The 23,148-nt window shown below is 46.1% G+C and overlaps 1 protein-coding gene across 1 annotated transcript in view; it reads left to right on the top strand.

The window, feature by feature from the left end:
* Nucleotides 1-23,148, top strand: part of LOC134338073 (potassium voltage-gated channel subfamily KQT member 4-like) — a 224,352-nt gene that overhangs the window by 118,231 nt on the left and 82,973 nt on the right. The window contains exon 9 of the mRNA XM_063033606.1: nt 3,362-3,514. Coding sequence (XP_062889676.1) covers nt 3,362-3,514 — 153 coding nt within the window. The remainder of the gene's footprint in view (nt 1-3,361; nt 3,515-23,148) is intronic.

Here is a 23,148-nt window from a genome sequence, read left to right on the forward strand (position 1 = left end):
CTCTCTCCTGCTGATGAAATATCTTGGCCCACAAAAGCCAGAGTACAAGTTTTACTGAAATAAAAAACAGTAAGTGCAAGAAAAACTCGACATATCAGGAAAGTTCTGAGGAGACAGAAACGGTCTGGGAGCAGCAAAGTTGGGGAGACTGATGAGTGGAGGGAAATTCTCAGACAGAGGGAATTCAAGTGTCAGTAAAGGGAGGCATTAAGGTGGTGGCATGTGAGTGATTTACTAAGAAGGGTGTATTATATCACATCAGGAACCTTAACCAAGCCCAAGAATGTAGCAAAAGCTTCTGATTTACAAAGTTAGGGACCAAAGTAAATTCATGTTCGCCTTAGGTCCAGTTGGCTCCAATTACTATGTTAGATGATACTTGGATTGTGTTGCCAGGATGGGTGTAATTAAAAATAATTCCACCAGAAGCTTAGCACTTACTTTGGCATCAATCATCGACTTCAGTGTCCCATTCTGTCTCCTACTGGATTTCTCTCCATCCACCTTTCTCTTTCTCTCCATCCATCTCTCTTTTTCTCTCCATCCATCTCTCTTTCTCTCCATCTGCCTCTTTCTTTCTCTCTATCCACTTCTCTCTTTCTCTTCATCCACCTCTTTCTCTCCATCTGCCTTTCTCATTCTCACCATCCAACCCACCTTGTCGCTGTGCTCATTTTACTGCATGTTTGGAAGTTAACTTATGGTTCATCGGCTTTTTCCCTTGTTGTTGAAGACAAAGCTCTTCTGGAAAAACGGGGAAGATACCACTAGTCAACTCAGATCACTTCACTGAGGTCAAATAGTATTTGTCCCTCACCTGTCACCTCTAATTCACCAAATGCTTTGCAAAGCAACAAACAGCCACTGCCCACTCTGAATGCTTATACAGATGTGCTTACACAAACCACAAGATTTGCAAAACTAACAATTCAGTTCTAATTGTTGTTTCTTATGAATGAATTAAAGTGACAGTATCTTCTTGCTGGTTTCTGCAAACCTTGGGTATGAGTTGCTTCAGAATTGGACCTGGAACTGCTGAATTCAACCGCTCCCATCCACAGTGTTGGGCTGTTATAAGGACTACCTAGCATTACAAGCATTTGCTGGTGGTTCAGATGCCAATGGATTACAGGGATGCTGTCTTCTACCTTTCCATTCCTTGGCCTGCCTCTTCATGGTCCCTTCTCCTCCTGAACCCCCAACTGGCTGCCATCTAACAAAGTGGAAAATTGGTCAAGTCCATGCCTGTAGGCCAAAAACTAGGTGGAATCCAAGAAGGATAACTACTGTTACATAGAAACATAGAAAATAGGTGCAGGAGTAGGCCATTCAGCCCTTCGAGCCTGCACCACCATTCAGTACAATCATGGCTGATCATCCAACTCAGAACCCTGTACCTGCCTTCTCTCCATACCCCCTGATCCCTTTAGCCACAAGGGCCATATCTAACTCCCTCTTAAATATAGCCAATGAACTGGCCTCAACTGATTCCTGTGGCAGAGAATTCCACAGATTCACCACTCTCTGTGTGAAGAAGTTTTTCCTAATCTCGGTTCTAAAAGGCTTCCCCTTTATCCTCAAACTGTGACCCCTCGTTCTGGACTTCCCCAACATCAGGAACAATCTTCCTGCATCTAGCTTGTCCAATCCCTTTAGGATTTTATACGTTTCAATCAGATCCCCCCTCAATCTTCTAAATTACAGAGAGTATAAGCCTAGCCGATCCAGTCTTTCATCATATGAAAAGTCCTGCCATTCCAGGAATCAATCTGGTGAACCTTCTTTGTACTCCCTCTATGGCAAGAATCCTGTTGAATCCTTTCACCACACAGTCCACAGCAAAGCGATGGAAGGAGCTTGTACTGATTTACTGATGCCTATTTTGGGCTTTGCTCCTGACCTCGTCACAGCCTTGTGTCAAATGAGCTGAATTCTAGAGGTGAGGTGAGAGTCACGGTGCTTGATCTCAAATCAAGGGAGCACTTGATTGAATGTGGTCATCGCCTGACACAACAGGTCAAAGGGCATCAAGGGAGAAGTACTCCAAGGCCTGGTGCCATAAGCAGTATAGCAGAATAAGGCTGTGGTAGTGGGAGAATAGTCATCCCATTTCTATTGCAGGGCCTCCTCAGGCACAGTCCCAGCCCCCACCTCCTTCCACCCTAAGATGAGGTATTTGCTGATGATATTGCAAGAGTTAATTCCATTGGCAGTACCTCAGCAAATGAACCATCCAATCCGGCCTGTGTTAGGACCGAGGCAACACTAACATCGTGTAATTCAGTAAGATTGTGAGCAATCACCTGTTCTTGCCATTCAATGGTTTGTGCTGTGTGACTACGACACCTGGCCCCAGGGAACCACATATTTCCGTGCATGGAGGCAAAGTGGTTCTCTCTTTAAGTTTCCGTCATCTTCCACAGTTTTCTTATTTGCCCAAAGTCTGGAGACCCCACTACCCTTCAAGATGCTCACCGTCCTGACTTGGAAACACGCCAGCAGTCCTCCATGGCCACTGGGTCTGAATCCCAGCAGCACCTTCACCAGAAGGATTGAAGTGACTCAAAAAGATGGCGTACTCCCACCACCTCACGGGCCGTTAGGGATGCTCAATTAACGCTGGCCTTGTCTGCAGCACCCTCATCCCAAAAAAGAATGAAGGTCATCCCCATCCTTGTCTAGACAGGTCAGCCACCTCGTTCCAAGATCTGTTCCCTCTGTTGCTCTCGAAGTGGCTGCAGAAGATGGCCTAACCATCTGTGCGTCTTCTCATTGGCCAATTCTGCCAGGTCAGAGGGCAATGCTTGGAAGCTGCCACAAGAAATCCAGCTTGTCCAGAAGTTCCAGATCGGGATGGCACTAGACTGCGAGTGGACCATTTCCTTTAGGGGGAGGATATGGATACGCCGGGTTTGTTTTGGGGAGAGGCTGAGGGACATCTGACTGAAGTACATAGATTGAGTAGATGGTCGGAAACCTTTCCCCTTAGCAGTGGCATCTAACCAAAGGGCACCGTTTTGCTGTCTCAGTGACTCAGGGTGGCCAGGCACCTTTCAGAAGGTCGCAGCTTTCACCTTGGGACATTAACAACAGCGACGCAGGGTGTGACAGCTGGCTAAAATGCTGCACTCCAGGCTGAGAGCTCTTCCTCCTCCCTGTTGTCAGTGACGTTCCTACGTTACTCAGCCCCGTGTGGTAATGCCGGCAGAGAAATTCCGCAAATAAACCCTGAGCAGTTTCTACCCAGACCCACAGATGCAAACCAAGCAAAGAAATGCACGATATTGTCCCTTTAAGTGAGTCAGAATGTTTGGCAGTAGAAAAAGAATGATCATTTTCATTTGTTGAAACCAAACTCTAGAGAACTGGCAGTTATGCTTGAGTCACTCAGCCGATGGCGCAATGGTGGACTTAAAAACTCAGACTGCAAAAAACTACAAGAAGAATCCCCACAGATACATGCATTTCATTCAAGTCAAAGATTAATTGTACCCCCCTGTAATTTGGGAGACAGGTAGGTGACAAATATATTTACCTCTAACTAAACCTGTGCTTATGTGCATGCATATATTTCTCTCTGGGTTTGATAGTTTCCTTTACTCAGGTGTAACATAACTGGCAGCTCATGGGATGAGAGTCTGTGCTTCCCGCTTTAATTGGCCTGTAGTGAGTGGAATCCAAAGATCTGTGGTTTCTTGGTAATCTCAGTACACACTGAGCAACTTTTATCAGAACCCTGCTTTTTCAAGGGATAATGGCAAAGGTTTGATACTAGCCCTTACGTTGAGATCACGCTCACTTTGGTCAAAGGAGGTTTTCCTCACCAGCCAAAATTGGCGCCTCATGGCTGGCAGTTTTAGAAAGGGCTCTCTGACCGGAATTAAAGCCTTAAATTGAAATATTATCTAGTGAGTCTACACATGGGGATTAGGTGACATCTCTCCCTCTCCCTCACATGGACGGCAGCTGATGAGTAAAGTGGGGGATGATGGGGGTTAAATTTGGACGAAGTAGTCACTCATCTCAGGAGCTGTACTGTAGTATTTATTCTCTTTAGTTATTAACCCTCATTTCTCTTTCCATCTTTCATCCATTAACATCAGTGAGAAAACTAAGTCGGAAGGCAGGTTTGTGCTCACCGAGATGGAATGGTTATCTCAATCCCACTCAAAAAACATACAGCTTTGCTTAAAATAACTGTGTTTTTTTAAACTTCAATGTTAGAGCTTTATGCTGACATGCAGTATATGATGTTATAATCTTTCGTTCCTGGTAACTGCAGTTTTACAGACTAAGGTATCCCGCTATCGTGAACCTGATGAATTTGTTTAAGGCATTTTTAATGTTGGTCTGTTCCCTCCACAAAAATATTCTCATTTACGTTAATTAAACTTGAAGATATTTGAAAGTTCTGGTCACGTCATTCTCCCCCAGTCGCTTCTGGGGAGATGGGTTATTTGTGAAGACTTAACTTACATCAAAGTTTCAGTACAAAAAAAAATGTTGTTATGTTCTTTAAGAGCAGTACTAAGGTGACGTGCAGGTGATACACAAACCCTCCGAGAATGATATATTGTACAGCCTTCTAAACTTGGGCTCAGGAAAAGAAGGTACATCCCACATCTAAACTGGTCCCAAGCCAGCAAGTGTGAATATCCTCTGTTAAATAATTTTACTAGCTATTTATAATATGATAAACCTGATCATAGAATGTTTAATGTGGAAATTGCAAAGCAGTTCACTAAATCAATGTATCCACTCAAGGAATCCAGGGATATAACATCTCTGGAAACACTTGGCAGGACACAGGTAGAGGGAGCTTTGCTGTGTGTCTAAGCAGATTGGAGTGGTGTTGTCTTGCTCTCTGCTCTGGGATTCTTTAATGGGCCAGTGTAGAAGGTTTTCGCCTGGTCACAGAGTTCTCAGAAGAACAGCGAAGTAGAAGGTGTACTCTATCTAGTCTGTGCTGTGCCTGGTATAGGATTCTCAAAAGAGCACTTGGGTCCTGATAGAAAGGCCTCGGCCTGAAACATCCACTATACCCTTTTCCACAGACGCTGTCTGGCCTGCTGAGTTCCTCCAGCATTCTGAGTCTGTTGCTTGGATTTCCAGCATCTGCAGATTTTCTCTTGCTGATGTCCCGTACTTGTGCGTGCTTCAGAAGGCTTAGGCTACTGGTGTCAAAGGGCATCACAAGCATAAGAGATTCTGCAAGGTGCTGGAAATCCAGAGTAACACACGCAAAATGCTGGAGGGACTCAGGAGGTCAGGCAGCATCGGGAGGGGAGTAGAGGTCCTTCATCACGACTGGAAAGGACGGGGGCAGAGGCCAATATGGAAGGCGGGGGAGGAGAAAGCAATGCATGCTGGTAAGCAATAGGTGAAGTCAGAGGAGGGGGAAGGTAGGTGGGTGGCGGAGGGGGGGGCGGGGGAATGAAGTGAGAAGCTGGGGCAGATTGATGGAAAAGGTAAAGGGCTGAAAAAGAAGGAATCTGAAAGGAGAGGAGAGTGGACCTCATTAAGAAAGAATAATAATTCTGCAATTACGCACCGAAATACTTTGCACAAAATGCACCATTCCCTTTTTATCATGGAGACAAACCAGATGTACTGGAAAGCGGAGTGAGATACGATTTATCATAAAGAATAATGCTTATATGCTGAGATCTTCTCTGCAATCTGTTCATGAAATTAATTAGTGATAAAGCTTTCACATCACTTCACATCTGGAATAAGTTTCTGATGCAGGAGCAAAGCGCACGGGAAGTGTGTCTCTGAAACGTGCTGGATGTGCTGATCTCCACCCCAGTGCTCTCACATTCACACTAGTGTCCAGTGTACACTCTGTAAGCTTCATGACCAAGCAATGTGCTACTCCAACAGGAGCAAGCTCCTGGTTAATTACTCTGCATATTTTTGGCAGGAATTAGGCCACAAGTGTATTGGGATTGAGAGATATTGCAGAAAGCAGGACTCTAGCAGAGAGGGGATTGTTATCACAGACTGAGCAATACTCAGCTTAACTTCCCCATTCTGCCAATGATTATCAGGCTTGTTTAGTCAGTAGTATTGGTGTGAGAGGACAAAACAACATCTTCTGCCTGAACATGTAGATCAGCACTTTAACCCTCAGCTTCAGTGTCTCCTGTGTTAAGCTCAGCTTTGATTTTACCAGGAAATTTACTCAGCGTAGTTGTTACCTCTTCTTCCCAAAGGTGAATTAGTGACTTTGCCCACCACATATTGAATTGTCTGTGCTCATCTCTGTCGCATGCACCACCAATTAATGTCACCTTGTTCTTTGCACTTGGGCAATTGGGAGGTGCAGAATGACTTGGGAGTGTTTGCATGCGAAGGTATTTTTTGTTGGACAAACAACAGATTAGTCAGTGTCAACAGCTGCTGTTCTGGCCCTTGAGAGTCAACTCATTCTCACGGAAAATATATTTTTGACATTTTTAACGGAAAATGTCCAGAGACAATGGATTGGCGGGGTTTCTGTGTGAGAGCTGGTTGGTTGCTGCGGCGTCGTAGAAGGTAAACAGAGGTTTAGGGGCTCGGAAGGTAGATGCAGCTTCAGCAGAAAGAACAATAACAAGCATTCCATATTGCTGAAACTTTCATCCACTCTGTTAGTCAACGTTCAAAGAAGAGGGCTCTGTGGTAGTGTAGTGGTTAGCTGGGAGAGTCGGAGATAAGAGCTTAATTCCAGTGTCCTCTGGAAGCAAGTTTGGGCACTGCTTCCCACGTGCACACTGGTTTCCTCCGGGTTCTCCGGTTTCCTCCCACAGTCCAAAGATGAATCAGTTGGTAGGTTACTTCGTCATTGTAAATCGTCCAGTGATTAGGCTAGAGTTAAGATTCGGCAGGTTGCTGTGTAGCTCAGCTCAGTCAGTTGGAACGGTCTGTTCCACACTGTATCTCTAAATAAAATAAAACGAATAAAAATAATTCAAGGAAAGTCATTAACGGAGAGCCTTAAAGTCAGACCAACTCGATTAGTATCGTTCAGAGTGCCCAAAACCAAAAGTTACGCAACATTCTTGGAAGACTCCATCTTTGAACATCTTTATCTAGCAATATATAGAGCAAGATGATGTAATTATCACTCTAATGTGCCAGGTTTTATTTCTTAATATTTGAGCTGGGACATGGCTGCATTTCTTAAAAATAACAGTTAGGTTGATTCCTGATCGCCAGAGCTAATCTGACAAAGTTACGATGACCCACACTTCTTCCTAACCATAGAGTGAATCAGAGTTCCAGAGATAGACCCCACTCAGCAGCTTCCCTTTTGGCAATCACTAGTTATTTTTATTTTAAGCCCTTAACTCCGAGTGGACGCTGTTATGACTGGCATTTTTTTAGCAGGCTTTTTTACTTTAGCTAGGCCGAGTTGCTAGCTCGATGCTCAACCCAGCACGGATGGAAAGCGTGTAAGGGAGCCGGCTGGATTCGAACTCGGGAGCCTTCGCTCCGAAGTCTGGCGCTGATGCCACTACGCCACCAGCCGGCCATGGGCAATCACTATAAACAGCGATAAATATTTGGTTACGTCTCTTTGCATTAGTGGCACCATTCACTCTCATATATACATGAGGGAGAGCAGCTTGTCTCTGCAGTGAAGTCGGAGAAGGGCCAGGTATTCATAGATGAGTGAGGGCCTGGGCCAGTATGAACACAAAGTGTATTTAAACAGAGACCAGTCTCATTAAGGTCAAACAATCAGCATGGATCCTACGTTAGTAAATCAGACAGTGATTTCAGACACAGACTACATTTACATAGAGTGAAAAATAGAGTGAAAATTATGGCTCTCCATTTATAGAGAGACAAGAAAGCAGATCATATACACGCAACACACATCAAAGTTGCTGGTGAACGCAGCAGGCCAAGCAGCATCTATAGGAAGAGGTACAGTCGACGTTTCAGGCCGAGACCCTTCGTCAGGACTAACTGAAGGAAGAGTGAGTAAGGGATTTGAAAGCTGGAGGGGGAGGGGGAGATGCAAAATGATAGGAGAAGACAGGAGGGGGAGGGACAGAGCTGAGAGCTGGACAGGTGATAGGCAAAAGGGGATACGAGAGGATCATGGGACAGGAGGTCCGGGAAGAAAGACGGGGGGGGGTGACCCAGAGGATGGGCAAGAGGTATATTCAGAGGGACTATTCCTCTTCTCACCCTGTCTCTTGCAAAAACGCCATCCCCTTCTCGCAATTCCTCTGTCTCCGCCGCATCTGCTCTCAGGATGAGGCTTTTCATTCTAGGACGAGGGAGATGTCTTCATTTTTTAAAGAAAGGGGCTTCCCTTCCTCCACTATCAACTCTGCTCTTAAACGCATCTCCCCCATTTCACGTACATCTGCTCTCACTCCATCCTCCCACCACCCCACTAGGAATAGGGTTCCCCTGGTCTTCACCTACCACCCCACCAGCCTCCGGGTCCAACATATTATTCTCCGTAACTTCCGCCACATCCAACGGGATCCCACCACTAAGCACATCTTTCCCTCCCCCCCTCTCTCTGCATTCCGCAGGGATCGCTCCCTACACAACTCCCTTGTCCATTCGTCCCCCCCATCCCTCCTCACTGATCTCCCTCCTGGCACTTATCCGTGTAAGCGGAACAAGTGCTACACATGCCCTTACACTTCCTCCCTTACCACCATTCAGGGCCCCAAACAGTCCTTCCAGGTGAGGCATCACTTCACCTGTGAGTCGACTGGGGTGATATACTGCGTCCGGTGCTCCCGATGTGGCCTTTTATATATTGATGAGACCCGACGCAGACTGGGAGACCGCTTTGCTGAACATCTACGCTCTGTCCGCCAGAGAAAGCAGGATCTCCCAGTGGCCACACATTTTAATTCCACATCCCATTCCCATTCTGACATGTCTATCCACGGCCTCCTCTACTGTAAAGATGAAGCCACACTCAGGTTGGAGGAACAACACCTTATATTCCGTCTGGGTAGCCTCCAACCTGATGGCATGAACATTGACTTCTCTAACTTCCGCTAGGCCCCACCTCCCCCTCGTACCCCAGCTGTTACTCATTTTCATGCACACATTCTTTCTCTCACTCTCCTTTTTCTCCCTCTGTCCCTCTGAATATACCTCTTGCCCATCCTCTGGGTCACCCCCCCCCGCCGTCTTTCTTCCCGGACCTCCTGTCCCATGATCCTCTCGTATCCCCTTTTACCTATCACCTGTCCAGCTCTCGGCTCTATCCCTCCCCCTCCTGTCTTCTCCTATCATTTTGCATCTCCCCCTCCCCCTCCAGCTTTCAAATCCCTTACTCACTCTTCCTTCAGTTAGTCCTGACGAAGGGTCTCGGCCTGAAACGTCGACTGCGCCTCTTCCTATAGATGCTGCCTGGCCTGCTGCGTTCACCAGCAACTTTGATGTGTGTTGCTTGAATTTCCAGCATCTGCAGAATTCCTGTTGTTTGAGATCATATACACAACTAGGTTAAAAATAGAAAATACTGGAGATACTCAGCAGACTTTTCATCATTTAAAAGAGGAGGCACAAAGGCTTGAGATGGAGGAAGCAAATGGCAAGGTCTATGACAGGGTCTGTGATAGGCTGGGGACAAAGGGAGACTGCATTGCATGGTGGTGCTGCATATTGAGAATGATGTGTCTGAAGGACATGTGACCAGGAGGAGACTAACAAAATTCTAAAATTGCCAAAAAGAGGAGTAAAAATGGACTGAATACTGGAAATGTGAGATACAGGACAAGAATGGCTGCTGATCTGAGATTATTGAAGTAAATGGTCCTAGGGAGAAGATCAGATGCTGTTCCTTGAGTTTAGCTGGAGGTACAATAGAAAAGTATAGGAGGCCAAAGATGGAGCAAGCAGATTGAGTGTGGACTGGAGAACTTAAGCTTAGGATCTCAGCAGAGCAAGTGGAGTTCTTTGTGAAGGACTCAGTCAATCCGTGCTTGATTTCCCCAACCATTCTGCTTTCCCTTGTCCTTGTTCAATTCCCCTAAAACCCAGGAAAAATGAGATGGATTGTTCTGTATACAATGTTTATGTACAACATGTGTAAAAACTTTTTAAAAAAGATATTAGTAGGCAATGTAGAGGGGAGTTTTCATTCAATATTCATGTTTAAAAAGACATTTATCCATTCGATCATGGTAGAGTGACTTCCACAATAACTTTGCAGGTACAGGCCATGTTCTTCCAATGTTGGGTATGGACATGGTCTCCTATTACTGGGTATGGGAATGATCTTCCACTGTTGGCTGTTCACCCTGACCTTCCATTGTCTGCTATGAACTACATCTTTAGAGTTTTGACTTGCACCATGTCCCTCCTGTTGGAGGTGAATGATGTTGCTCCAATGCTGGGTGTGGAGCATGTCCACCACCTTTGGCTATGGGAATGTTCTCCGACTATTGGGGATGAACCATGTTCCTCCACTCTTGGGGATAGACAATGTTCTCCCAATATTGGGGGTGAAAAATGTTCTTCCATTACTAAAATGGGATGGACCTTGTTTTTCACTGCTGGTAATGGACCATTTTCCTCTCCTATTGGGAATGAACAATATTCCTTTTCAGTTCTGCTTGGACCACGTTCCTCCACTACTGGGAATGGAGAATGCACTATCAGGGATGAAACATGATCCTCTACTGTTGAGAACAGGACCATGTCCTTTATTTATTGGGTACAGACCTTTCTCCTGTACTATCTGCTATGTCACATGTCCCTCCATGTCCCTCCACAATTCTCCACAAATTTGTTGTGGAGGTTGCAGGTGTGGGTGATACTCTGGAAAAATCATGACAATTTTCTGGAGTAAATTCTGTACAGAACAGAGCTACAGTGCATTATGTTGACTGGATTAATTACTTTTCATTTGATCATTGTCTCCCTGTGTGAGCTGAACATGACCTCTGGCAGTCTGTAAATCCCAATGTGAGCCGTGCAATATTGAGCTTCCACGTAGTTGTGGGATTTTCCCAGTTTGTTGCCCTAGCTTCAGGAGGCATCTTCCAGCCTGTGGGAAATACTGTATGTCCATTTGCCGCATCTTGCCAGGTGCTTTACTACAGTCACAATAGAAGGTCAGCAGGACCTGGGGAAGGTTCAGAAGATAGTGAGTTAGAAGGAGAAGTATTCTGTCCAAAGTGGCTTAATTCTTGCTTTAATTGCAAACCAGTTCATAATTTCTCTGGCATTTGACATTTGGAAATGTTTTGAGCTTCATGTTGTCACAAATTGTCCTCAAATTCAGTGAGACATGAACAGTCTGTGGAAAGGCTGTGTCATGGAGCAGACTGCACAGTGGATAGGATTCAGACCTGCGTTGGGACGTTACCTCCAAGTAATGAGCGACTCCTGTCACATCCTTGTATATCTTCCTAATCAGCAGTCAGAGTTCTGTTGGTAGTTCAGTGAAGGGTGTGTGCAGCCAAAGGTAACATTCTCTTCCCCGAGTCAGAAGATTAAATCCAGAACTTATTCAAGGGGCTTGGCACTCTAATTAAGGCTGAGAGTTCAGTACAATACTGAAAACCTGTTACACTGTCCGAGCCACTGTTTCAAGTGCAGCGTTAAGTGGATGGTCTCTCTGCCTATGTGGATTCAGGTGATAGATGTATCAGGGTTATCAGAGGGTATGTAAGGAACTCGCCCAGTATCCAGCATACATTTCGGCTTCAGCCAAGACCAGCCAGACAGCTGTGCTCTTTGTAAGTCCTGCTGGGGCCACTCTGGTTGTCAAGTACATAAATCACCCAGTCCATTTCATTGGTTTCCAACTTCTTTGAAGTTGATAATGACAGATACATAAAACATCCCTTTCTCCAGTTGGAGTCTGCTTGCGTTTAGAAAAGGAATGAGGTCAGAATTTCTCATCAGCGGTCAGCCGTCTGCATTCACTCATGTCCTTTGATAAATAGTGAGCTTACCTGGAGCCGTACGCACTCACACAACAGGTTCCTATTTTCCCTTGCCTGACCTTGGACACTGGATCTACCACTCTCTGCCAAAGCCCTTCCCAACAAATCTCAAAAGACGCCAGTCTATCCCCTGCCACAGCACAGACAAAACCGTTCATGGGCCCAGCAGCCTCTGGGAGGGCCACCAGGTAACATGTGTTTTAAACCAGTGTTTTTGGCATAGCTGAGGCTTTTAGTGGCGGGCTGTGTGAAACATTGCTCCCCTCCCTGTCCCCTTTTCCACCCCATTAATGTGCTGTGGAAAATGTCCAAATCCAGCTACAACTGGCACACATCCTCCCGTGCTGTGCATTTTTACTGGTTCCAAGACTCTGTACCTTTCCCACAATGTGGTAAAAGTTGTGATACTTCAGTGAGCACCAGGAGCACTCTCCTGAGACTGGAACACTTGATGTAAGAGGTGCTGTGTCTGTAGGATGTAGCTTCTCAACTCAGAGTACTTCCACAGAGCAACTATATTCCAAGCTCATTGGTCCCAGTCCGGTGCAGTACCCACGTTCAACAGCAGGGGGAAGACTGTCTCCACGTCTCCATGTCCTAGTCTGGCCTCCACTGAGAATCGTTTTATCTGTAACACCAGTCAAACGACTTGTGTAACTATCAGTTTATTTGCAGCTCATTTCTGCTTACCTAATAATGAAATAAACCGGCATTCAAACTAATTACTAACTGGCAACTCTGGTGTACAATTAACCCATGACTTGTGGATAAAAGGAATCTTCGACCAGCAGGTCTATTTATTTTGGACAGCCGTAGAGTTCAGTAACACAGCAACTGCTTTATTTATTTAATCCCCTAATATGTGCAATAACGTTATACTTTTATCTTCTTCTTGACTCCTAGTAAGCTCTTTAATAGTAAAAAGAATTTCTTCCGGATTCAGAGCACGCGGAAACTGAGGTATCAAGCACTGGGATGGGTCACGTGATCTTTGGAATGCTAGCTACCTGAATCTGCATGAACCCTTCTGCCAGAGTGGCAGACCCCCTTGCATCAGCTCGCATCGGAGACTAGCCTGCTCTCCATTAGGTCGACCCCTTAGACGCTTGATACAAAATGACGACTTATGCCTGGTCCCTGCATGGGTAATGGGTTTCTCTGTCTGATAATCAAACCACTAATCGATTTGCCCCTCTTTAATCCCACACTAACTGGTGCTCAGTGTGGAGTTCCGAGTTTCCAAGGTCTCTCCTGTTTGTGTTTCTTACTCTGCCACCTCCAAATGGGAGACGGGGATGGCTCATTTTTCTTTAATGATGAGGCTTCCAACGTCCTTTGGTTGTCAGGTGGTGCTCGAAGGGCTGGAGAGTGAAAAATGTTCAAAGGAAGTAAGGATAAGCCCAAGCCGGTTTGTTTGACCTCTGCGATAAGAACGTTTTAGGAACAGCTTCTTCCCCTCCGCCATCAGATTTCTGGCATGATCGCTACCTCACTATTCTTCTATTGCAATATTAATTCAGTTATTTATTGTAAGTTGTAGCAACTTGAACTTTATTGCTGCCACAAAATTTCAAAATGTGTCTCAGTTCAGTGATAACAAACCTGATTTTGATTCCAGTTCTGAAATATTGATCTGGGGCAGGGCTCTTCACCACTGAATGGATTATGGGATAATTAGGGCAAACCAGCATGGAATTAGGAAGGGCAAATTCTGCTGAACCAGTTTGATGGGATTATTTTGATGAGGTGGCAATTAGAATTGATGAGAATAATACAGTTGATGCTGTGTACACGGACTCCCAGATAGCTTTTGATAAGGTACCGCATAAGCGGCTTCTTAGCAAAACGTTGAACCACAAGGCATATACCAAGTACAGATAGCACAGGTCTGAAATGGGCTCACTAACCACAACAGATAGTGAATGCTATTTTTTTTCCCAGACTGGAGGAAAGTGAATATTGATGTCCCCCAGAGAAACATTCTCATTCTCAAAGTTCAAAGTCCATTTATTATCAGGGTCTGTACGCAGTATACAACCCTGAGATTCGTCTTCGCGCTGTCGGCCAGGAAGCAAAGAAAGTTCTGGAACCCGTTCAAAGAAAGGAATTCAAACCATTCCCCCCACCCCACACACAAAAAAAAAACAAATTGAGCCAAAGGCAAAAATTGAGTGAAAAACACAGAACCTAAAACACAACAACGAAGGCGTCCAGACACATTCAGTTCAGTTCAATCTAGCACTGGGTCGTTCACCATCCTTAGGCCTCCCCGATCAAAATCGCACAAACTAGCAACAAAAAGACGGAGCAACCAGGAACCAGAAGCACATCAGAACGTGAACCACAGAGTCCAGTGCACAAACTGCATCGATTAAACCTTGCCCGAGACCCAGGACTCCAGAACAGTCGAGCATCAAGCGAGAGGGAGAGGGAATGTTTGAGTGGAGGGATTTTCCTCCGGAAGTGTTGAGCGAGAGAGAGAGAGACCATCACACACAGACACCTTTCTCCGACAGCAACGGGCAAGAGGCTGGTAGGCGGCGCTGAACGCCCGCTCACGTTCCGCTCACTCCTTGATGATTTCGATCTTCCTTGCCGGTTCAGTCAGCGAGATTGGTGGGAAGTGGTGTCGATCATGGGCCTGCGCCCCATCTCCGGGCTCGAGACCTCATGGAACCCTCTCAGAAGCAGCAAAGTGCCAGATCGGCCTGAAAGCACACCACCAGAGTGTAGATCCCAGGCCCCAGCAGCAGCAAAACCACATTCGAAAGAAAAAGAAGATGTAAGGGAAGTAAAAGAAGTAGTTTCGTGACCCGTCTGGAGAATGTCGCCCTCGGTCGCGTTCTTCGCTGGCGCCATCTTCTTCGGGCAGCAGGGAGGGAAACAGTCAATATTTCAGGCCGAAAGTGAGAAGAAGTGATATTGAGTAAAGGACACTTTCAGGAACAGAGGGACCTGGAGGTGTGGACAGTGAAAGTGGCAGGGCAGATTGAGAAAGCAGCTAATCAGGCATAAAAAGACTTTGGCGCTTTATCAATAGGGACAAGAGTTTAAAACCAGTCGTGCCAATCTCTTACTAACTCTTCCTTCAGTTAGTCCTGATGAAGGGTCTCGGCCTGAAACGTCGACTGTACCTCTTCCTAGAGATGCTGCCTGGCCTGCTGCGTTCACCAGCAACTTTGATGTGTGTTGCTTAAATTTCCAGCATCTGTAGAATTCCTGTTGTTTGTGCCAAACTTTGTAACGTAGGCTGAGTAGGGATGATGGGGTCACTCCTCTGCTGACCCTGTGGGATTCCCTACAGTTCAATCCCAGCTCTCTGTGTGTGTGACATGTAAAGACAGCTCTAGTGTAACGCCTGTCTGATGTCACCAGCATGATCTATGCAGTTTTTCAGATTGACACAAGGCCAGCTCCTGATTTAATTAATGCTCCTCGATATCTTGTTAATTTTCTCCCTAACTCACCCCCAGCATCTCAACTTTTCCTAACTTTCTCTCATCCCTCTCTGATCAGATGTCTTTTTCTGCCCCAAGCCCCCTTCACCTGTTCCCAGGTCCTTGGCCTGGTGTGGTATCAGTCTCCTCACCACACTTCCCTATTGTCCTACCAAATCCCCTTCCACCTCTCTGGTATCCCCCATCCCAGCAATAGAACTTGGCTCCTTCGGCAAAATTACTCCAGGTCCCCCGCCCAATACACAAAACAGTGAAAAAGCACACTAAGAACTTTCTATCTGATAGACTTTCTAGATGCATTAACTGATCTAATGAAGCTTCTTTTTTTTTTATGAAACACCACTGGTGGTGTGAGGAGGACACAAGTAAATCTATCCGTCTCCTGGAATCACAGGTTGCGGCTGGAGCTGTTAGACCTGAGGTTAAACATTTTGTGCCCAGCCCACTTCTGCCAGTGAGCCAGCAACAGAGTTGAAGTTTAAACCCAGCCAGTAACTTGCTGTGACACTCACTGTAAATAACTTACTTGGGAACGTAGCCAGAGGGAATGCTGCCTCCTGCAAATGGTGATGATATGGGCAACTAACCTAAATCAAAGTGGACTGAGTAATGGCAGGAGAGCAAGGAAGCCTGGGATGGGCTGAATGTACTCCTAGCACCTTTTCCGTGGTGACGTACAGTGGTATAAGATGTGAGTGAGAGTGAACTTCAGGATGGATGGCCGAAAGTTTGACAGAAGCAGTGGGTCTTCGGGAGCCTCTCAAACGGGGCAGAGCAGTGCTGGGAAGAACTCTCTGGAGCTTGCCAGCCGCCTGGGGTGAGAGATGAAAGTCAGGGTGGATGCCAGACCGGAATTGGAAGTGTGCAGGGAGCTCTGGAGTGGCCTGATGCCTGATGAGGATACCGAGGTCGGGAGAGGCTGAGAGAATGGAGAGTATGTGAGCTGGGTGAGGATCTTTAAAAGTGATGTCTTGCTGAACTGGGCAAATGCAAGTCAGCGAGCACAGGGGTTGGAGGGAGGGAGAAACAGAATAGTGGTAGGTGGCTCGCTGAGGCAGGGGTGAGGGTCTTAATGAGGTGAGGAAAGGATGAAAGCAGTGCCTGGAGGTGGAGGTGGACGTAGGAGATCATTTTGGGTTGGTCCAAAGCTTACCCAATGGTCAAATGCAGTGTTACACTATGGTCAAGAACAGCTGTCCGCATCCTGTGTGGCCGGCGTGTCCTTCCTTTCTTGCGGCTGCTCTCAAGGCTCCATCTCATGGCCCTCAGCCTCAGAGACTCCTCGCTCCTCTTCCTCCAGCCAGGCAACCTGCAGCAGACGCATGACACACGTGGGCAGACGCATGGCACACGTGGGCAGACGCTGGCGACAGAAGCTCACCACCAGGATCCCTGCAGTCTGTCCCAGAGGATATTCACGACTCTTGTGTCCGTGTTCCTCTGGTGTGGACGGGGAGATCATGGGGACGGAGGTCCAGAAAAGCAGGTGGAAGCCTCAGTCTCCCAGAATCCATCTCCAGCCTGGGGCAGTGCCAGCTTAACTTGTTTGAAGGGTAGAGCCCCTCATGATAGAGGAGTCACACAAGCTGCCTGGGAACGTGACATCGATCGTGACAAAGTTCACTCCGTGATCCATCACCATGGTATCCTTTCCTCTTCAAAGAAGGGTCCGTGTTCTGAAGAGGAATTCCCATGGTCCTGCGTCACCCACAGGAAGCTGGCGCTGCTGGCTAATCACAGAGCCAGAGGGGTCAATGTTCCTCAGTGAAGCCCAAAGGGAAATATTTATTTTCGTGAGCACACTGCCCGGGCGAATCCTCCGAAGCAGCCCATTGTGAGGAATGATGAGATCAGCAGTAGCTTCTCAGGAGATCCTGTACCAAGGAAACTGAGGGTCAAGTTTCTATGAGCAGAGTAGCCTGGGAGGAAGGCCCTCCCGCAGAATGTCACATCCCTCAGTCATGAGGCATCTGGGGAACCAGAGCCCCTGATCATCAGTAAATGGGGTCTCAGAAAACATCCTGATCAAGGCTGTTCACTGACCGTCATGACTATGTGTACAGCTGCAAGCCCCCGACCCACCCCGCGTGGACAGTCCATTTCCATAATAAGGCCATAAGACATAGGAACAATAGACAATAGGTGCAGGAGTAGGCCATTCAGCCCTTCGAGCCTGCACCTCCACTCACTGTGATCATGGCTGATCATCCACAATCAGTACCCTTATCCTGCCTTCTCCCCATATCCCTTGACTTTGCTATCATTGAGAGCTCTATCTAACTCTTTCTTGAAAGCATCCAGAGAATTGGCCTAATCTGCCTTCTGAGGCAGAGCATTCCACAGATCCACAACTCTCTGGGTGAAGAAGTTTTTCCTCAACTCTGTTGTAAATGGCCTACCCCTTATTCTCAAACTGTGACCACTGGTTCTGGACTCCCCCAACATCGGGAACATGTTTCCTGCCTCTAGTGTGTCCAATCCCTTAATAATCTTATATATTTCAATCAAATCCCCTCTCATCCTTCTAAATTCCAGTGTATACAAGCCCAGTCGTTCCAATCTTTCAACATATGACATTCCCGCCATCCCGGAAATTAACCTCGTGAAACTACGCTGCACTCCCTCCATAGCAAGATTGTCCTTCCTCAAATTTGGAGACCAAAACTGCACACAATACTCCAGGTGTAGTCTCACCAGGGCCCTGTACAACTGCAGAAGGACCTCTTTGCTCCTATACTCAACTCCCCTTGTTATGAAGGCCAGCATGCCATTAGCAGAATTAGGCCATTCAGCTCATCGAGTCTGCTGCACCATTCCATCATGGCTGATCCTGGATCCCACTCAACCCCACATACCTGCCTTCTCGTCATATCCTCTGATGCCCTGACCGATCGGCAAATGATCAACTTCTGCCTTAAATATGCACACAGACTTGGCCTCCACTGCAGTCTGTGGCACAGCGTTCCACAGATTTACTACATTCTGGCTAAAAAAATTCCTCCTTACCTCTGTTCTAAAAGGTTGCCCCTCAATTTTGAGGCTGTGTCCTCTAGTTCTGGATATCCCCACCACAGGAAACGTCCTCTCCACATCCACCCTATCTAGTCCTTTCAACATTCAGTAGGTTTCAGTGAGATCCCCTCCCCACATTCTTGTAAATTCCAGTAAGTACAGGCCCAAAGCTGCAATAGACTCCTCATATGTTAACCCCTTCACTCCTGGAATCATCCTCGTGAGCCTTCTCTGGAGATGTGCTGCTTGTGTCACTCCTGAGGTGAGTATGACTCTTTAACTAACGTGTGGCCCTAGTGTGCTGAGGCTGACCCAGGACTGTCATAGTGTGGAGCCATCTGTCCAGTTTAATTTGGTGCCATTGAAAAGCGCACCTCACGGATAGTGATCTCACTTGGTGCTCCCCTGACCTTGGGTCAACGGCAGATATGTTAATGTGAATCATGTACAGACGTGACTGATCCAATTTTGATCTGGTGCTGCTTCAACCAACAACAATCTCCCGCATGATCCCCTCTGGTAAGATCAAAATTAGATCATGTGGCATTACAGCAACGTGTTTTACACAGTCCAGTATCCTGGTTACAGAGGACAGGATAGGGAAGGAGGTAGGATGTAGGAAAACCATGATATCTTAAAATGATACAACAGGGATTATGTTCTCCTCATCTCCTCGTTGTAGCTCTGAGCAACTGTAAATGAATCTCTTGGAGAATAATTTTTCCTAAATTATCAATGCCTTATTTAATCCAGCAGGTTTCCTCATAAACATCTGTGTGGCGCTCACTGCATTACAAGTGGTGCCCGCTACTCTGTGGCAGAGCTGATGATACCACCCCTGCCGTGGGCACGCACAACTTGCAGATGAAACGGCAGGTTACACACTGTGGTCATCTAGAACTGTGTACAGTGTTAATTAGCAACTTCATGAGTATTCACAAAACTTTCCTTCTCTCGTGACCTTTGCCACTGAGTTACATTTCATCATTCTGCTACACTGCTCACCAAACAGGTCGACAGCTTCATTTCCCTAGTTCTTCACCCCCAACATCTGTCCTGCACTCAGCCACGCTCTGCCTCATCCACTTAACATCAGCAACACAACTTTAATCCGGAACTTTTCGTCAGCTCCACTGAGTTAAAATGAGTCTGTCTCCTTTCCAACTCCAGCCATTCCCTCCTTCCCATGAATAACATTTCCGGGACTTTCTCTCCCCGCTCCCCCCCCCATGATGCCACCTGCCATTCCCATTGGCTGTGTTTGCCTCTCCAATCAGCCAATGAGAACCAACTCCACCTGGCTGCAAGTTGGACACCAGCGTAGTTCTGCGTCTCTGAATGTTTAATGCAGCAGGAGATTATCTAATTATTTCTTAATTTCGTTAAGAGAGTCAGCGAGTCATAGAGTACTACAGCACAAAGGCAGGCCCTTCCACCCATCTAATTCAAGCTGCCCCAATCTTCTGCCTAAATCCATCTACCTGCACCTGGACCATGTCCCTCCAAACTCCTCCTATCCATGTACCTAACCTCTGCTCCTATGTCTTATGGTCAAACTTCTCCTAAATTGTCTCTTTACAAAACAAGCAACTAATGGTCTCACCATAATTTGTATGAGATGTCAATCGTGTTATTTATTGTGCATTTGCTCTTTTTATTGTGTTCTTTATGCTTGTTGTGTGTGCTGTATTAGTTCTGGAGTACAGTCATTTCCTTCTCATTTACACTCATGTACTGAAGAATGGCAATAAACAATCTTGTATGATGAATCTTGAATAAAGTCAGAATTTAAACTCATCCCAAAGTATCCTTGAGGGGGCAGTGTTGAGCCACCTTCTGCGGTGGACACAGTGTTGGTTTAGAACGTTCCAGGAATAGATAAGGAAGGGTGATGAGCTTCCAAGTCTGGATAGTGTGTTAACTCTTGGAGGAACACTAAGAACAGTGGTGTTCCCAAGAACCAGCTGTCAATATTTACATTAGGTATTAGAAGTTCCATGTTTGAGAGGTATTGTCAAAATAACCTACCTCGCTCTCAAGGGTACTTTGTAATGAGATTAAACTTTGAATTTAACAACAGTTTGTAGACTAATTAAGAAAAAAAATTAGTTAGTTTTGTATCTGTGCTGCATTGCTCTATTTCTCCACAGCTCTATCTCATATAACTTTAATCGTTGGATGTCACACAACACTGGTGTCCAAGTCACAGTACCTCCTCCAGATGGTTCACACTGCAGTCACGGTACTGGCGGTGGAGAAAAGGGATGCGTAGGGTGGTAGATGTGCTGCCGATCAAGAAGGTTTCCCAGGGAAACATATTTGCAGTCAATGAGCCAAACTTCTCAGTCACAATCTCAAGGGGAGTAGGACAGAGGAACGCAGCCTGGAGATAGTGGCATATTTTCTATTAGCTTCTCCCCTTCCCTGTACAACCAGCTGTTCTGATTCCAATATTGCCAGTCCCTTCATCTAAGCTATTAATAAACAGAGCTGCACACTACGCTCCGAGCTCAGTATAGCTAACATTTTGTACAACTGCAACATGACACACCAATTCTTGTACTCAGTGCAATGGCCAATGTAGGCAAGCATGCCATGTAGCTTTCTCATCACCTTGTCCACTGGTGTTCCCATTTTCAACCATCTATGTACTCGTAACCAAGGTTTCACTGTTTAACAATACTCCACTGGGTCCTGCATTTCATTCCCAGGTTTAACTTCCAAAAGTGCATCACTTTACAACTGTCCAAGGTAAATTCCATTTGCCATTCCCTTAGAAACGTAGAAACATAGAAAACCTACAGCACAATACAGGATCTTCAGCCCACAAAGCTGTGCCGAACATGTACTTACTTTAGAAATTACCTAGGGTTACCCTCAGCCCTCTATTTTTCTAAGCTCTATATACCTGTCCAGGAGTCTCTTAAAAGACCCTATCATATCCGCCTCCACCACCGTCGCCGGCAGCCCATTCCACACACTCACCACTCTCTGTGTAAAAAACTTACCCCCTGTCATCTCCCCTGTACCTACTTCCAAGCACCTGAAAACTGTGCCCTCTCCTGTTAGCCATTTCAGCCCTGAGAAAAAGCCTCTGACTATCCACACGATCAATGACTCTCATCATCTTATACACTACAATCAGGTCACTTCTCATCCTCTGTCGCTCCAAGGAGAAAAGGCCGAGTTCACTCAACCTATTCTCATAAGGTGAGCTCCCCAATCCAGGCAACATCCTTGTAAATCTCCTCTGCACCCTTTCTATAGTTTCCATATCCTTTGTGTAGGTGAGGTGACCAGAATTGAGCACAGTACTCCAAATGGGGCCTGACCAGAGTCCTATATAGCTGCAACATTACCTCTTGGCTCTTGAACTCAATCCCACGGTTGATGAAGGCCATTACACCATATGCCTTCTTAACCACACAGTCAACTTGCACAGCAGCTTTGAGTGTCCTATGGACTCAGACCCCAAGATCCCTTTAATCCTTCAGACTGCCAAGAGTCTTACCATTAATACTATATTCTGCCATCGTATTTGACCTAACCAAAATGAGCCACCTCACACTTATCTGGGTTGAACTCCATCTGCCACTTCTCAGCTCAGTTTTGCATCCTATTGAAGTCCCGCTGTAACCTCTTGACAGCCCTCCACACTATCCATAACACCCCCAACCTTTGTGTCATCAGCAAATTTACGAACCCATCTCTCCACTTCCTCATTCAGACCATTTATAAATATCACGCAGAGTAGGAATCCCAGAACAGATCCCTGAGACACACCACTGGCGACCGACCTCCATGCAGAATATGACCCGTCTACAACCACCCCTTATGCAGGCAAGCCAAGTCAGGATCCACAAAGCAATGTCTCCTTGGATCCCATGCCTCCTTACTTTCTCAATAAGCCTGGCATGGGGTACCTTATCAAATGCCTTGCTGAAATCCATATACACTACATCTACTGTTCTACCTGTATCAATGTGTTTAGTCACGTCCTCAAAAAATTCAATCAGGCCCGTAAGGCACAACCTGCCTTTGACAAAGCCATGCTGACTATTCCTAATCATATTCTACCTCTCCAAATGTTCATAAATTCTGCCTCTCAGGATCTTCTCCATCAACTTACCAACCACTGAAGTAAGACTCACTGGTCTATAATTTCCTGGGCTATCTCTACTCCCTTTCTTGAATAAGGGAACAAAATCTGCAACCCTCCAATCCTCCGGAACCTCTCCCATCCCCACTGATGATGCAAAGATCATTGCCAGAGGCTCAGCAATCTCCTGCCTCCCCTCCCACAGTAGTTTGGGGTATATCTCGTCCAGTCCCAATGACTTATCCAACTTGATACTTTCCAAAAGCTCCAGCACATCCTCTTTCTTAATATCTACATGCTCAAGTTTTTCAGTCCACTGTAAGTCATCCCTACAATTGCCAAGATCCTTTTCCGTAGTGAATACTGAAGCAAAGTATTCATTAAGTACCTCCTCTACATCCTCTGGTTCCATACACACTTTCCCACTGTCACACTTGATTGGTCCTATTCTCTCACATCCTATCCTCTTGCTCTTCACATACTTGTAGAATGCCTTGAGGTTTTCCTTAACCTTGCTCACCAAGGCCTTCTCATGGCCCCTTCTGGCTCTCCTAATTTCATTCTTAAGCTCCTTCCTGCTAGCCTTAGAATTTTCTAGATCTCTACCATTGCATAGTTTTTTGAATCTTTCGTTAAGTTTTTCTTTTCATTTTGACGA

This window comes from Mobula hypostoma, chromosome 26, assembly GCF_963921235.1.
Source record: "Mobula hypostoma chromosome 26, sMobHyp1.1, whole genome shotgun sequence".
In the NCBI taxonomy this organism is placed as follows: Eukaryota; Metazoa; Chordata; class Chondrichthyes; order Myliobatiformes; family Myliobatidae; genus Mobula; species Mobula hypostoma.